Source organism: Podarcis filfolensis, assembly GCF_964270895.1.
Source record: "Podarcis filfolensis genome assembly, chromosome: 7".
Classification (NCBI taxonomy): Eukaryota; Metazoa; Chordata; class Lepidosauria; order Squamata; family Lacertidae; genus Podarcis; species Podarcis filfolensis.
The window spans coordinates 80133447-80148687 of NC_139603.1; the positions used below are offsets into that span (position 1 = coordinate 80133447).

The 15241-nt window shown below is 43.0% G+C and overlaps 1 protein-coding gene across 2 annotated transcripts in view; it reads right to left on the reverse strand.

Annotated features, from left to right (window-relative positions):
• ADCY8 (adenylate cyclase 8) overlaps window positions 1–15241 on the reverse strand; it is a 135806-nt gene that overhangs the window by 93318 nt on the left and 27247 nt on the right. For both annotated transcript variants that reach the window (XM_083621868.1, XM_083621867.1), the window contains exon 2: window positions 354–503. In XM_083621868.1, coding sequence (XP_083477994.1) covers window positions 354–503 — 150 coding nt within the window. The remainder of the gene's footprint in view (window positions 1–353; window positions 504–15241) is intronic.

Below are 15241 nucleotides of genomic sequence, written 5' to 3' on the forward strand. Positions count from 1 at the left end.
TATCCTATCTTTAAAAGACATCTGAAGGCAGCCCTGTTCAGGGAAGTTTTTAATATTTAATGCTGTACTGTTTTAACACTTGATTGGGAGCCACCCAGAGTGGCTGGGGAAACACAGCCAGATGGGCGGGGTATAAATAATAAATAATAATAATTATTATTATTATTATTATTATTATTATTATTATTATTATTACCATTTAAAGTGGAATAAGGCCATTTTCAATTTGTAGTGCAGATAGGGCTTCAGCTGGATATTGACCTCATTCTTTAATGTACAATTCACGCGATTGGTTTTGTTGCAACAGATTGACACGGCTGCATTTCACAACATCATTTCTTCCATTACCCTACCTGCCTCTGGTTTTCGGTTTCCAGCCTCAACCGAGCTTCTACACATCTCCGGGTCTCTAAGAAGGCTTGGCGTTGAGCACGGTCTGATAAGTAGCTAATGAAGATCCCAGCGGTATTCATGCACATAAATAAAACCGCCTGAGCTGCTGTCTGAAAGGAAGAAGAAGAAGGAACATTAACGGCACGGCTGTATCGTAGAAATAGAGGCATGCACATACCGATAGAAAACAGAGCTGTGAAGTGATAAAAATGCTGATATACACTGCAGTCCCCAATATATTAAATGGAACTTATTTCCAGGAAAGTGTGCATCCGATTGCAACCTCAGCTGATGAATTATCTTCCCATTAACCAATCCATTTAGAATCATAGAATCATAGAGTTGGAAGAGACCACAAGGGCCATCGAGTCCAACCCCCTGCCAAGCATAGATTAAATAAATCTATGCAACCAAAAATGTACTACATGGAACGTGCTGAGATGCTGAAGAAACTGTATGATAATAGCTTAATAAACGATACCTAGCAATCTTTTTTTTTACATAGTTACCATTTAATAACACCCTCGTACAGTAGCATACTAGAAACACAACAACAAAGAAAACCCAAATCAAGTCTGCTTTTAAATGATAGTTGCACTGCGTAAAGCTGACACTCTGCTGATAAAAACTGAATTTTTAGTTGATTAATCTACCCAATGGAGAAGGATAGAATTCTAAAGATAAAGGCAAACTGCTTCTTGAATTCAAATATATAAGTATAAATATAGCAAAACTATGGACAATAGTTTTTCTATGTAGTAAAATATTGTGTATAGTATAATTATAATTATTTTTAACATGCATTTTGCTGTGTGTGTGTGTGTGTGTGTGTATAAAAAGTAAAGGGGTTTAATCAAGGTTGTTTTGAACTTTTAAAACAAAGAAAGAAATATGATGATCAGGATCTCAAAGGCATTTAAACATACAATACTTTCTGTGCCAGGAGGAAGAAATAGACAGTGTTTGGGGGCATTAAACTCTCAATGAACCACAGATGATGCTTGCTAGAGCTGAGTCACAGCAGTGGAGTCAGGAATGATTACAAACATAATTAGCCATTTTTTATTTTTACTTTTTGGGGGCAGAATGTCTTCTGAAGCAAATGATGTTGTTGTGACTCACTGAACAGTCTAGTGTGTAAGGAGAAGAAGATCTGGGGAAAGTATGGATTGCAATCGGCATTTGTCAGTATTATTGTTGTTGTTTGCCACCATCGGATTGTTTTGGGTGATAATGAACGTCTTGAACGAAATCACAGAGCAAGTTTGCATGGATTTGTTCCTTCTCAAAGTGGTTATGTCTCACTCTGTTTCTTTACTCAGTGATTCTCCTTCCTTCTAATGCTGACGCTATCAGGGCTGTGTGTCCTGTATTTACACAAGTAGGGCAGAAAAGTCAAAGCAACTGGTATCACCCTTAATATCATGAGTATTTTTGCTCTCTATATTTAAAGCAATTTTTAGACCCTCCTGCAAAGGTTGATTTACACTGTGAAATATCCAAAGCTGGAGGATTTCTGGTGCTCAGGGATTTCATACACTCAATCTGTCTTCATTTCCTAATATTTTAAATTTCCATTCATATCCCTGGTAAATCGCTCTCACTTTGCTGTCCGTTTTTGCCTTGGAGGGGAGGAGTGCGCCCTGCTAAAATGCAGATAAGTGTGATTCCTACTGTTGCAATCCTTACTTATTTTAATTCCATTTCTGAATCGCTTCCCATAAAATATCTCTGTGCGATTTCACTGTCAAAAGCCCAACTAATAAAACCAATCCCATATGCCCAAAAAACCAGCAACAATTAAAACCAATTTCATATGTAAACACCGTTACAAATCCAATGCAGATATAGGATGGGAGAAAGTATTTCACTTAAGTACCTTGGTGGGGAAAGAAAGGTCATCAACAGGCGACAAAAACACTGTATAGACAGTGCCTGGTTGACACACAACAAAAGAGAGTTTCAAAGAGTTGGTGACTCCACACTAAAGGCCGGATTCCATATTGCATGGAAGGGATCATTTGATGACCATAGTAATGAATAGGGGGCTATTGCACAACCCTTCCCTGCCCTGGTCTCTAGAAGTTTTTTACTGACAACTTGATCTAGCCTGCTTCCTAGGAGCACTCCTGTCTGTTACAAAGGAATGGGCCAGATCACATATGGTTGGCTGCCAATATGATCTAGAGCAAAGAAAGTGGGGAGCTGGTTGCCAATTCTGAGTGGAAAGTACCGGGACAAATTACAAATATATGTAGAAATATACATTCTTTTTGTAATGCACTGTTGTCCGTGAGAGGTGTTAGGGGAGCAGTTGGAGGATGGATGGCGGCTAACAGACTGAGGTTGAATCCTGACAAGACAAATGTACTGTTTTGGGGGGACAGGAGGCGGGCAGGTGTGGAGGACTCCCTGGTCCTGAATAGGGTAACTGCGTCCCTGAAGGACCAGGTGCACAGCCTGGAAGTCATTCTGGACTCACAGCTGTCCATGAAGGCGCAGGTTAATTCTGTGTCCAGGGCAGCTGTCTACCAGTTCCATCTGGTACGCAGGCTGAGACCCTACCTGCCCGCAGACTGTCTCACCAGAGTGGTGCTTGCTCTAGTTATATCCCGCTTGGACTACTGCAATGCACTCTATGTGGGGCTACCTTTGAAGTTGACCTGGAAACTTCAACTAATCCAAAATGCAGCAGCTAGACTGGTGACTGGGAGTGACTGCCGAGACCATATAGCACCGGTCCTGAAAGACCTTCATTGGCTCCCAGTATGTTTCTGAGCACAGTTCAAAGTGTTGGTGCTTACCTTTAAAGCCCTAAATGGCCTTGGCCCAGTATACCTGATAGAGAGTCTCCACCCCCTTCGTTCAGCCAGGACACTGAGGTCCAGCTCCAAGGGCCTTCTGGTTGTTCCCTCACTGCGAGAAGTGAGGTTACAGGGAACCTTCTTGGTAGTGGCGCCCACCCTGTGGAATGCCCTCCCATCTGATGTCAAGGAAATAAACAACTATCTGACTTTTAGAAAACATCTGAAGGCAGCCTTGTTTAGGGAGGTTTTAAATGTTTGATGTTTTATTGTGTTTGTAATATTCTATTGAGAGCTGCCCAGAGTGGCTGGGGAGGCCCGGCCAGATGGGTGGGGTATAAGTAAATAATAATAATAATAATAATAATAATAATAATAATAATAATAATTGGATGGGGGACACGTTGTGCTTCTTCTGGAGTAGTTTGGCCACCTTTGGTCCCCACCCTGCACTCAACTCTCACCTTTGTCTCCTAGAAGCTGTAAACATGTGACAGCGGCCACACCCCAGGAAATGGCTTTGACAGGCCAGCTAAACCAGGTGACTGTTGGGTCTCCAAACCCTTGGTGAGTTAGGGACTTCCCCTGCATGCAAAAGACAGGCTATGGCGCAACTGAGTAGATGAGACCAAGAGTGGGTCCAACAGTCAAGAATGTGGTTTCTGCACATGCGGTAGAGTCAAGTGAGGGGCAGATGGGGTTCATCAGCCTGGGAAGTTGGGCCATCTAGGAGAAGGAAAGCTCTGATCCTAAACTCCCACTGCCTTTCCAGACATCTTTGGGAGAAGAAAAGGCTAAGGAGTAAACTGTACACAAATCCAGAGGGGAGTCTCTAAGACAGTTGGGTGGAACCCTACCCAATCTCTACGTCTCACAGGGACTTTCCTACTGCCTCTTTTCTCCCAGATTCCAATAATGCTGAAGCTCAGAAGCCTGCAACACTTTCCTTGTGGGGCTTACCTTGCTCCCCTGAGGGCAAGCTATTAGAACATAAAGAAATATTGCATGATGAGATCATTATATAATTGGGTGGACCACTTTAGGGACCCTAGGGAGGCTACAAAAAATTAAATACAGTTGTCTGGGTGGTTTCAGCGGCTTCCGGCTGGTTGCCCAAGAAGGTATAAAGACAAGGAAAAGTTTCTTACAATCCTTTTTTTATTTCAGACTTTACAGAGAGAGGCTATAGAACCCAGCCTCTTGGATAATGGCTTTGTCCCGAGTGAATCTCCACCCCCTGTCTCTCTCACTTCATCATCCATCATAATCATCATCATCTCCTCTATGGGTGCTGCCCTCTGTGTTTGAGCTCTTTGCTCTCCTACTTTTAAGGCTCGCTGCCTTCTGGGAGATGGTGGGTCTAGAATGCTTTCTAGTGACACTGTGTCCATCAGCTGCTGCTCTGGCTCTGCCTGCTCCTTCTCTCCCATTATTTCCCAACTTTCCCCTCCATCTGCCTCTGAGCTGAGACCTTCCACAAACCACTGTTGTAAATCTATACTGTCTTCCTCTTCCTCCTCCCTGGAACGGTCAGGACGTGGAGGCAGTCTCCACCACTCCTCCCCCTCTGCCCAGTCCCTGACAACAGTATTAATTTTTTTAATAAACTGGGCAGAACACAGAGGAACTGTGGCATCAGACGTTCCGCTGCTGAGGGTTATTCTGTTTTATCATGTTCCAGGTTTATGCTCTCCTCATTAAATCTAAAATTGGTTCATCACCCCCTCTCTCAAGCATCTTTGCTGTACGCCTCCTTTGCCTCTCCCACCTCCAAATTGGTAAAATAAATATTAACTTGTTCCTTTCCCCCTAATTTAGTGCTCTGACACATACATGGAGATGCATATCATATAAATAGCTCTTTATTACGGCATGTCTGAGATTTTGCTCTGCGCTTGTGACTGGAACATTTGCTGTGCATTCATCAGGCCAGGAGGAAGACAATGAACGGAATATTGGATTTTACTCAGGACAGAAGAGCCTGCACAACTAACTGGTGACCCACTAACGAAGGGGTCATAGCTCGGTGGTAGAACATCTGCTTCGCATGCTGAAGGTCCCAGGTTCAATATTTGGAACCTCCAGGTGGAATAAAAGAGGCTCTTGTCTGAAACCTGATTCAGTATAAGGCAGTTAGCACATTTGGAAGCTAAGCAGGGGCTGCTATGGTTTCAAAGTGGATGGGAGACCGCATGTTGAGATCCCTGCATTGCAGAGAGTTGGACTAGATGACTCTTGAGGTTCATTCCAAATCTATGATTCTATGTCCCAAGGACTATTAGATTTTAGATCCTCAGTGTTTCTGGGGCTCCTCAACCACCAACGAAGCTCACAAATGTTGAGGAAAGAGCATGGCGGCCACACGCTGTACTTTTACAGTCTGCTATTTGGTAGGTAAAAGTGACGCAGGTGGCGCTGTGGGTTAAACCACAGAGCCTATGGCTTGCCGATCAGAAGGTCGGTGGTTTGAATCCCCGCGACGGGGTGAGCTCCCGTTGCTCGGTCCCTGCTCCTGCCAACCTAGCAGTTTGAAAGCTTGTCAAAGTGCAAGTAGATAAATAGGTACCACTCCAGCGGGAAGGTAAATGGTGTTTCCGTGTGCTTAGTTTGCCAGAAGCGGCTTAGTCATGGTGGCTACATGACCCGGAAGCTGTACGCCGGCTGCCTCGGCCAATAAAGCGAGATGAGCACCGCAACCCCAGAGTCATCCACCACTGGACCTAATGGTCAGGGGTCCCTTTACCTTTACCTTTATTTGGTAGGTTGTCCTCTGTTTGAAGGACTAAGGCTAATAGATGACTTCAGATTAGGAGCTCAAAGGGCAAACACTTTCTGTTCAAAAAGCCATATCCCATTTTCAAGGTGGCTCAGGCAGGGGTGGAGGAAGGGGAGTGCGGTGGGTGCAGTCTGCCCCGGGTGTCACCACTGAGGGGGAGAGTCACGGTGGCTTGGGCACACGCAGGCTCTGAGCTGGCCAAACAATCCGCCCGCTGCTTCCCACCCAGCTGTAGGGCGGCTGAGTGGGAGAAGGCAGGCAGACTCCAGAGGCCCCACGGTGTGCCCTGCCCCTATGGGTGACTCGACCCACCCTTGGGCGCACCGCCCCAGGTGCCGAAGTGGCTTCCTCCGCCACTGGGCTCACATTGTTTTGAGCTGGTCTGGACATCCTTTCTCAGCCTTCTACTTCCTCAGGTAAGAACATAAGAACATAAGAAGAGCTCTGCTGGAGCATACCAGCGACTCATGTAGACCAAAATCTGATACTCACAGTGGCCAATCAGTTGCCCAAGGCAAGCTCACCAGCAGGACCTGGGTATAGCAACCCTTAATCTGGGTACCAGCTTATTTTTGATAATGGCTGCAGCATAGCTGTGTGTCCTACTTTACAGAGGACAGTCCTCTATTTGAAAGCATCTGGGCTGTTCAGTTTAAAAACAAAGAAGCGTCAGAATGAAGAGCAAGGATGTTGAAGGTGCCCATCAACAGTTGGTACCTACCTAGACAGAAGACTAAGAGGCACACAGGTCCGCTGCTGACAGTCCTCAACACTTGGGTGAGATGTCCTGTTTTTGATTTAAATTATAGTATTTATTTCCAAATTTGAATGTATGCATGTGAATTAACATATGTAATTTCGGTGAAAACCTGAACCCTGTTTTGTCCTCCTTTTTAGTGATGTGTAAGCAGACACTAATACTTAGCAAAATTGGTTTGCATGAGCCAAGAGATAGAATGTTCTACCTCCACTTCAAAGTTACCTCCGGCTATATATCTACTGTATCCTGATACAGTCAAACTGAAATCATTATTTGCAAATTATTTTGCTTACCAAAAGAAAGCCTTCAAGTTCTTTTAGGTTAGGGCTGGTGTGTAGTACAGTGGACAGTGTCCAATTATGAAGTCCCTCCCCCATTCAAAAGTTGTCTCTGCAGCCTAAACTCATTACATGCTGCACCAGCAATGCAGACTGGCCACCCTTAGATCTTTAGCCCCCATTAAAAATAAATAAAATAAATTTATACAAGCCTGAAAAATGAATTTTAAAATTAGAACTTGAAATTTGACATTCAAAATTTGATATTAAAATACTTTTTAAAATACCAAACTTTTAAAATATGATTTTCTTGTTGCAATTAGGCGGGGGGGTGGTTCAATTCAATTTAATGAAAAATGCCTAGTTTGCAGTTCTCAAACCAATATGCAGAGTGAAGCACAAATATCTTTCAAAATTCACACGCCTCTGAATTGTGCAATGCTGTTCTTGAACCACGTAAGGATAACAAAAATGCAGATATTAGGGAAAGTGTGATTACAGATATCAGGGGAAAGGACACACACAAATTATTCAAGCAAATTGCTTGCAAAATGTGTATATGAAGAGAAAATCACATTAAAATGTTGATGGGAATTTTCATGAATTTTCAAGATTTTTTTATGTAATTGCAAACTTCTAAAAGGTGGAAAACTGAATTTAAGATTGGAAATTGTGAAAAACTGGAATTGACAGATTTGTCCAAACCTGGCTGTAATTTTCTATTATGAAAACTATTCCCTCCCCAATCACCATCATCATCATCATCATCATCATTATGCATAAATCTTGGACTGCCTTTTCAAAGACCATAGAATGCAAGAGAGCCATCTTCTTGCCAGACTCATTTGACCTTCATGCGTCTATTTCAGACAAAATCAGACACTTTCAAGACTTTTCATTCTTTTGCCATACACTTGGGGAGGCATTAACTATTTGAGAAACGCTTGCCCTCTCTAGAGGATTAATGGAAACTAACCAGATCGATCGTATCAAGTCCTGTTATCAATTTCCTGGAAGCTAAGAGCTCTTATCTCCTTTGAATCCACATAGAAACCAAATGTCAGATCAAATCAAATTTACATTTACAAGATATCCTACACGCTGGGACCTTGAGGCACTTGCCAGAGTCAATATTAAAAACAAACCACAATAAAATAAAATAAAAATCCACACCGAAGTCAATGAAGCATGGGTGAGCCACAGTCAAGCAGGTAAGATAATTTCATATTTGAAAATGGACCTTAATGCAATGCAATTCATTTTTATCTGCCTCCTGTCATGCGGCATAAATAGTAAGAGGTTTTGCTAGCTGAGATCACAGGAAGAAAAAGATGGAGGTGGTGGCAGGGCTTTGGCTAGATAAAAAAGCAGCTACTCCCTGGCATTATGTCAGCTAAGACAAGCATTCGTCTAGCTCAATTCAAACTGAGACATTTGCTCCAGATTCAGAAACTAGTTTTCCTCCTCCTCTTCCACCACCACCACACGAAATTTGAGTTCAAAAAACAGAGAAGATCTGCTGTGCTCCTGATGGCATCTTCACAAGAAAAATGGGACCTGAATGTGTTTTCCACCTCTAGAATCCACCTACTTAGGATGGAGGAGATATCTGTTTCAGACAGATTTCTACATGGGTTTTGGTGGTTCCAACCCAATCCCATCAAACCATCTCTTGCACTGAGCAGCTTCTTATTATCTCTGATCTGCTGGTACATTCTTGGGTTTTCTTTTATAGACTTCTCCTCACACCCTGTCATCATATTTAGGTAGTTCCATCCATCATCACCACCACCATCATCATCACCACCACCACCGTCACCATCATCATAATAGAAAGCTCTTTATGGAAGGAGGCTATATGTTTTAGATGCTGAGATGTTTTAGATGCTCCTAGAAAAGAAATCGGTACAATATATAACTGTACATTTCTTCCTGGTGGGTGTCTGTCTTAGTTCCTTGAAGCAAAACAACAACAGGGAGTCTTTCATCATCATCACATATTTCTATTATTATTTCTATTATTATTTCTATTATTATTATTATTATTATTATTATTATTATTATTATTATTATGGCATAAGCTTTTGAATATACAGTGGTGCCTCGAGCTACAAATGCTTCAGGTTACAAACACTTTGGGTTACAGACTCTGCTTAGTACCTCGGGTTAAAAACTTTACCTCAGGATAAGAACAGAAATTGCGTGCCAGCGGCGCAGTGGCAGCAGAAGGCCCCATTAGCTAAAGTGGTACCTCAGGTTAAGAACGGTTTCAGGTTAAGAATGGACCTCTGAAATGAATTAAGTATGTAACCAGAGGTACCACTGTAGAGCTCTGTTCCACTTCGTTGGAAGCATCACACCTGGAATCATCTCACCTGGCAGAGACCTAGAGATAAATCTTAGAGAGATGGTGTAGGGGTTTGGGCCAGGGCAGGTACGAATTCCAGTCAGCTCACTGGGTGGTCTTGAGTCAGTCACCCAGCCTACTTCACAGTGTGGTTGAGTAGGAGCAGGGGCATAGCCTTAGGAGTGCTGGGGGGCTATAACCCTGGGAGCACAATTTTTGAGAGGGTGCGAACCAGGCGCCCCAGTGCTCCTCCCCACCCGCCAATTTTATTTCTGAATCCAGTTGGCAGAAGCTTATTCCCCGAGAAATCTGTTCGTCTTTAAGGTACTCCTTGCTGTGAAAAATATATGTGACAAGCCTTGGCCACTTGACATTCAGCCCATGTCCCCTGGCAATACTGTGAAATTTACATCACCATCAGCCACGATGCTTCGATGCAATTTTGTTCGATAAGGAAATGCCTCTTGTATTTCATAATCAAATAATGTGATTAGGCACCTGTGATTACACAGTGGTTGCAACAATCCTCCTTCTCTCCTACTTGATTGCCCCCATGGACCTTAGCCCTCTTCAGAAATGATACCCAAGTGTTCAATCAGAACACAAGCACATCTGGGCTGGTTAGCGCCACTCTGTGGCATCTGCTGCAAGTATCTATGGAAAGGAAGCCTTCTTGTGCACCTCAGTTACACAAAGCCTTCCCTGCTCAGGTCACCTGCATTGTATGTGTGGATGCCAGAGGTGGGGCTAGCTATTAAAGCTGATCTACCTCTGCCCCCTGCTCAGGTCACGATTGGACACCTAGGCATAATTTGTAAAGTAAGCTCTTGCTGAATCCCCTTTAATTTACCAGAGTGAGGTGAGATCCATATTTATACCCCACCTACCTGGATGGGTTTTCCCAGCCACTCTAGGCAGCTTACGGCATACATAAAACATAGTAGAATAGCAAACATTAAAAACTTTCCGATACAGGGCTGCCTTCAGATGTCTTCTAAAAGTTACGTAGTTCTTTATCTCCTTGAAATCTGAAGGGAGAGCGTTCCACAGGACAGGTGCCCCTACCGAGAAAGCCCTCTGTCTGGTTCCCTGTTGCTTCACTTCTCGCAGTGAGGGAACCACCAGAAGGCCCTCGGAGCTGGACCTCAGTGTCCGGGCAGAATGATGGGGGTGGAGACGCTTCTTCAGGTATACTGGGCCGAGGCTGTTTAGGGCTTTAACGGTCAGCACCAACACTTTGAATTGTGCTCGGAAACGTACTGTTAAACCATGCCTGAGATTGCAAATATGAGGGATTGAGTCAGAAACACAGAAGGGAGAAATTTCAAAATGCTATGTTGTTGTTGTTGTTGTTGTTGACCTGCCCTTAACCCTAAAGTCCCTGGGCAGGTAACAACATTTGACACAAAATATTTAAAAAAGTTGAATGCAACTAAAACCACTAAAATTAAGGTAGGCTCTAAAAATACACATCTCAAGTGTCAAAAGCTATGGTGATGTCAGCCTTTGCCAAAAGCTATATAATGAAGGTTCTTGTCGCATCTCTTTGTGAGGAGAGTTCCACAACTTAGGGGCTGCCACAGAAAATGCCCTCTCCCAGGCCACCACTCTGAATTTCTGAGGCAGTGAAACAACCAGCAGGGCTGATCTTAACACACAAGAGTTCTTTTGCTGTTTCTGTTTAAAGGTAAAGGGACCCCTGACCATTAGGTCCAGTCATGGGCGACTCTGGGGTTGTGGTGCTCATCTCGCTTTATTGGCTGAGGGAGCCAGCGTACAGCTTCCGGGTCATGTGGCCAGACACTTCGGGTTACAGACTCTGCGAACCAGAGCAGCGCACGGAAACGCCGTTTACCTTCCTGCCGGAGCGGTACCTGTTCATCTACTTGCACTCTGATGTGCTTTCGAACTGCTAGGTTGGCAGGAGCAGGGACCAAACAACGGGAGCTCACCCCGTCGTGGGGATTCGAACCGCCGACCTTCTGATCGGCAAGTCCTAGGCTCTATGGTTTAACCCACAGCGCTTTTATCTTGTGAACCACTGCAAGACTGGAGAGTGAACGTCTCGAAGTTGGCCACCAGTGGTATACATGGTAATCCCATTGCATTTAACAAACCTGTTTCTCTTTCTTGATGAGAGTTGCTTTAGGCGACAATGAATGTCGGAAAAGCAGGATAAAGAAAACAACAGGTAAATAAGTCCCAAACCCCATGGGTTTCAATGTGTCTGCTCTAAGTCTGGATCCAACAAAATATATTGAAATAAATGCTACCGGTTTCAATGTGCATTAATGAAATTTGCTGAAGGCTGTGATGTTAATATTGGCAGGCGAATGAGAAATATATCAGCCATACACAATTCAAATCAAAATATGCAATTACTTGGATCAGACACAACAGGAGAGGGGGAGATGTAAGGTGATATAGCTGTCCTTGGGGAGCTAAATGAAGCAGCTCCATTAAAGAGAAGAAAAAAACCAGGAACTGATTACATTCGGTAACAATCTGCCGATTTATTTTACATAGGGTTGACGTATTTCAAAAAGTGAAAATCTGGACACAAAGGTTGTTGAGCTTTCTTTGCAAAATCTAAAAAAGAGAGAGAAGTTTTTGGGCTATTTTTTATGAAATTTGCCAAAACCAGCACTTCCGACTTGGGTGATATACATCCGGATTTTCCTGGACATTTCAGCGATTTTCACCCAGACACTGTTTCTGACAGCCTAATCCTGGCTGGATTAGGGTTGGAAAAAACTAACTCTAATCACTTGCACTGATCCTCTTTGGCCAATGACAATACAGCATTTTTTTAGCAGCAGGATTTAGTCCAAACCATAGGGAATATGAAGTTGTGATATTCCTCCATACAGCATATTCAGTATGTGTTGCCCAAAGCATTGGTTGCCATGGAAATTATTAGTTAATTAGGCCTGAATAACAATTTTGAATCATCATTAGCTATTAAGCTAAAAATATCAGCTTGTTTTCTTTAATAAGTTGAACATGCACATTTTCTTTTGCGCAGATTTGCAGGGAGCGGGGAGAGCAAAAATAATTCATTTGTGCTAATTCTTTAACAGCTCAGATAATGGCTAGTTCATTCTTCACTCACTAGCAAATTGATTCCATAGGACTGTGATGGAAAGATGCCTGCTTAGTCGTAGAACCTGAAAGTTCTCATTTGTACTAAATAAGAACTTTTTGAAATACTCAGAGAGCAGTGGAGTCGAAGATGGATAGGAGTTTCTTAAAGGTAAAATGTCGAAGGTACAAAATGCAGACAATTCCAACAAGAAAGAAAAGTGGAAAGCATCTAAAGAATTGATGCAATAAGGCAGGCACGTCCAACTCCCAAGAGACTGCAATCTACTCCCAGTATAAAAATACTGGCAGTGATCTACCCATTGTCATTGAGGAGTTGCTGAGCTTCTTGGAGGGAGACCAGAATTATTCGGCTTTTTTTAGGGGGGGGGATGCCAGAGTTGTTGAGCTTTTTTATGGGGGAACGGCTAACCATTAACTACAACATTAACAAGCGCACACAACACAACTAACATTGTCAGCAGACTATCAAAGATCACCCTTTTGATGCTGCGTTGGGACAGCGTGAGGGGGGCGGGGGAAAAATAATAATTTTACATTGCTTTTAATCCCACGATCAATAAGGGTCCCGCTATCGACAGCGATTATCCAGGGATCTACCTGTCAACCAGTTGGACATCGCTGCAATAAGGGAACTGCAGCCCAAGATAGAAAAATAGGTGGTAAGGGATCACCTAGCTACTTTAAATGAATTCAGATCCCCAGGCCCTGATTTGCTGCACCCAAGGGTACAATAGGAGACTTCAGATGTAATCTCACAGCCGCTGTCTATAATCTTTGAGAATTCTTGGGGAACACGTGAGGTCTCTGCAGACCAGATGCAGGAAAATGTTCTTCCGACCTCAAGGTGATTTGTCTATTAAATAATTAAAAGCAGTTGAACTCACAAAGGCACTTAAAATAAGACTGAAACCCAAACAAGTGGACACTCATGATAAAGGCTCTGTTTAAAGATAAAGGTAAAGGGACCCCTGACCATTAGGTCCAGTCGTGACTGACTCTGCGGTTGCGGCACTCATCTCGCTTTATTGGCCGAGGGAGCCGGCGTACAGCTTGCGGGTCATGTGGCCAGCATGTCTAAGCCGCTTCTGGCGATCCACAGCAGCGCATGGAAACGCCATTTACCTTCCCGCCGGAGTGATACCTATTTATCTACTTGCACTTTGACATGCTTTCGAACTGCTAGGTTGGCAGGAGCAGGGACTGAGCAACAGGAGCTCACCCCATCGTGAGGATTCAAACCACCGACCTTCTGATTGGCAAGTCCTAGGCTCTGCGGTTTAACCCACAGCGCCACCCGAGTCCCTGTTTAGGCTCTGTTTAGCCAGCTGGGAAATAAAAAGTAATTAATCAGTTAACCAATTAACACCCTTTACATTTGGGGGGATCTAGTGAGTGGTCCAAGATCCTTCAGTGAGCTTCATAGTTGAGTGGGGATTTGAACTTAAGTCTCCCCAGTGCAAGTCCAGCATGTCAGTCACTCCTTCATACTGGTCCATATGACATTCAAGGATAAAAGCCTGACCTTGGCTCGAAACAACGGATGTAATTTTCAGCAGAGATGATGCTCATCAAATAAGAGGCAGTATCAGGCAATTACAATAGAACAAAGCCAAACTTTGACATCCCTTTCCCTCCAAAATAGCCTTTATGCTATTTCTGGAAACATAAAAAGCAGCTTAAAGGGTGTGATGTTTCATTGAGAGCGTAGAAAAACAAAATCACTCTCTCCCCCTTCACCAGAATAATGTCATCTGCATATATATAAAAGTGTCTCATCTCAATGCAGAAATGTGTTAGGCAGTTTATTTTTCACAATCACACGGGGGGAGGAGAATCCATATTGCATTAAGAAGACGACAGCTATTCCCCTCCCCTTCCACGCAATTAAATGCCAGAACAAAAATGTTCATAGGTGATTGCAAACATATAATTTAGCACACCAGCCCTCCATTTTGGACTGGGTATCTGTGATTCACTGCAGCACACCAGAACTTCCAGCAAATTATGGTACATCAGAGACAAAGTGACAACCAGAAAAGGCCATTGAGAAATGCAAGCAAGCAAGCTGAAAATGTTACCTATTAGTGCCACTGGTCAACTCTCAAAGTGCCAAACAGTTTCTCCCAAATCACCACTTACATATCTTGAGCAAGTCTGATGCTTGCAATGTGTCATCGCCGAAACACAAAATGCAAAATCAGGATGGGGAGAAATTTGATTTTGTTTGCATTGAAGGGCAACTCTACTTAATTCACACATTCCAAAACTATACAAGAACTGAAACGCAGCTATCCTTCAAAATTCCCACTTATCCAAATTTTGCAATGCAGTTTTCCAACTGAACAGGATTTACAAAAATGCCTAGGGGAATTGTGCATAAAAATGAATACGTTAGTGAGAATAACATACAGAAATGCATTATGATGGGGGGAATTGCTGTCAAAAGCATGTGCCTTTAGTCAAAAGGTGCATGCAAAAATGTGTTTATTTGGAAAGTCACACTAAAGTGCTAACACATTTTCATAAGGATTTCTTTTTTTAAAAAAAAATTGCAAATTGCTGCACAAATGTGGGGAACTGAAGAGAGAAATCAGCATTGACAAATCATTTGATCCCATATTTAAATTTAGGACTCAGCAACATTTCACTGTGGATCAGAGTATATGAATACAACATATATTATAACATGCCCTCCAATATTTCTCTGATTAAAATAGGGACATCCCATTACATAATGATAATTTTACTATTTCTACCCCACCTATGTGACTGAGTTGC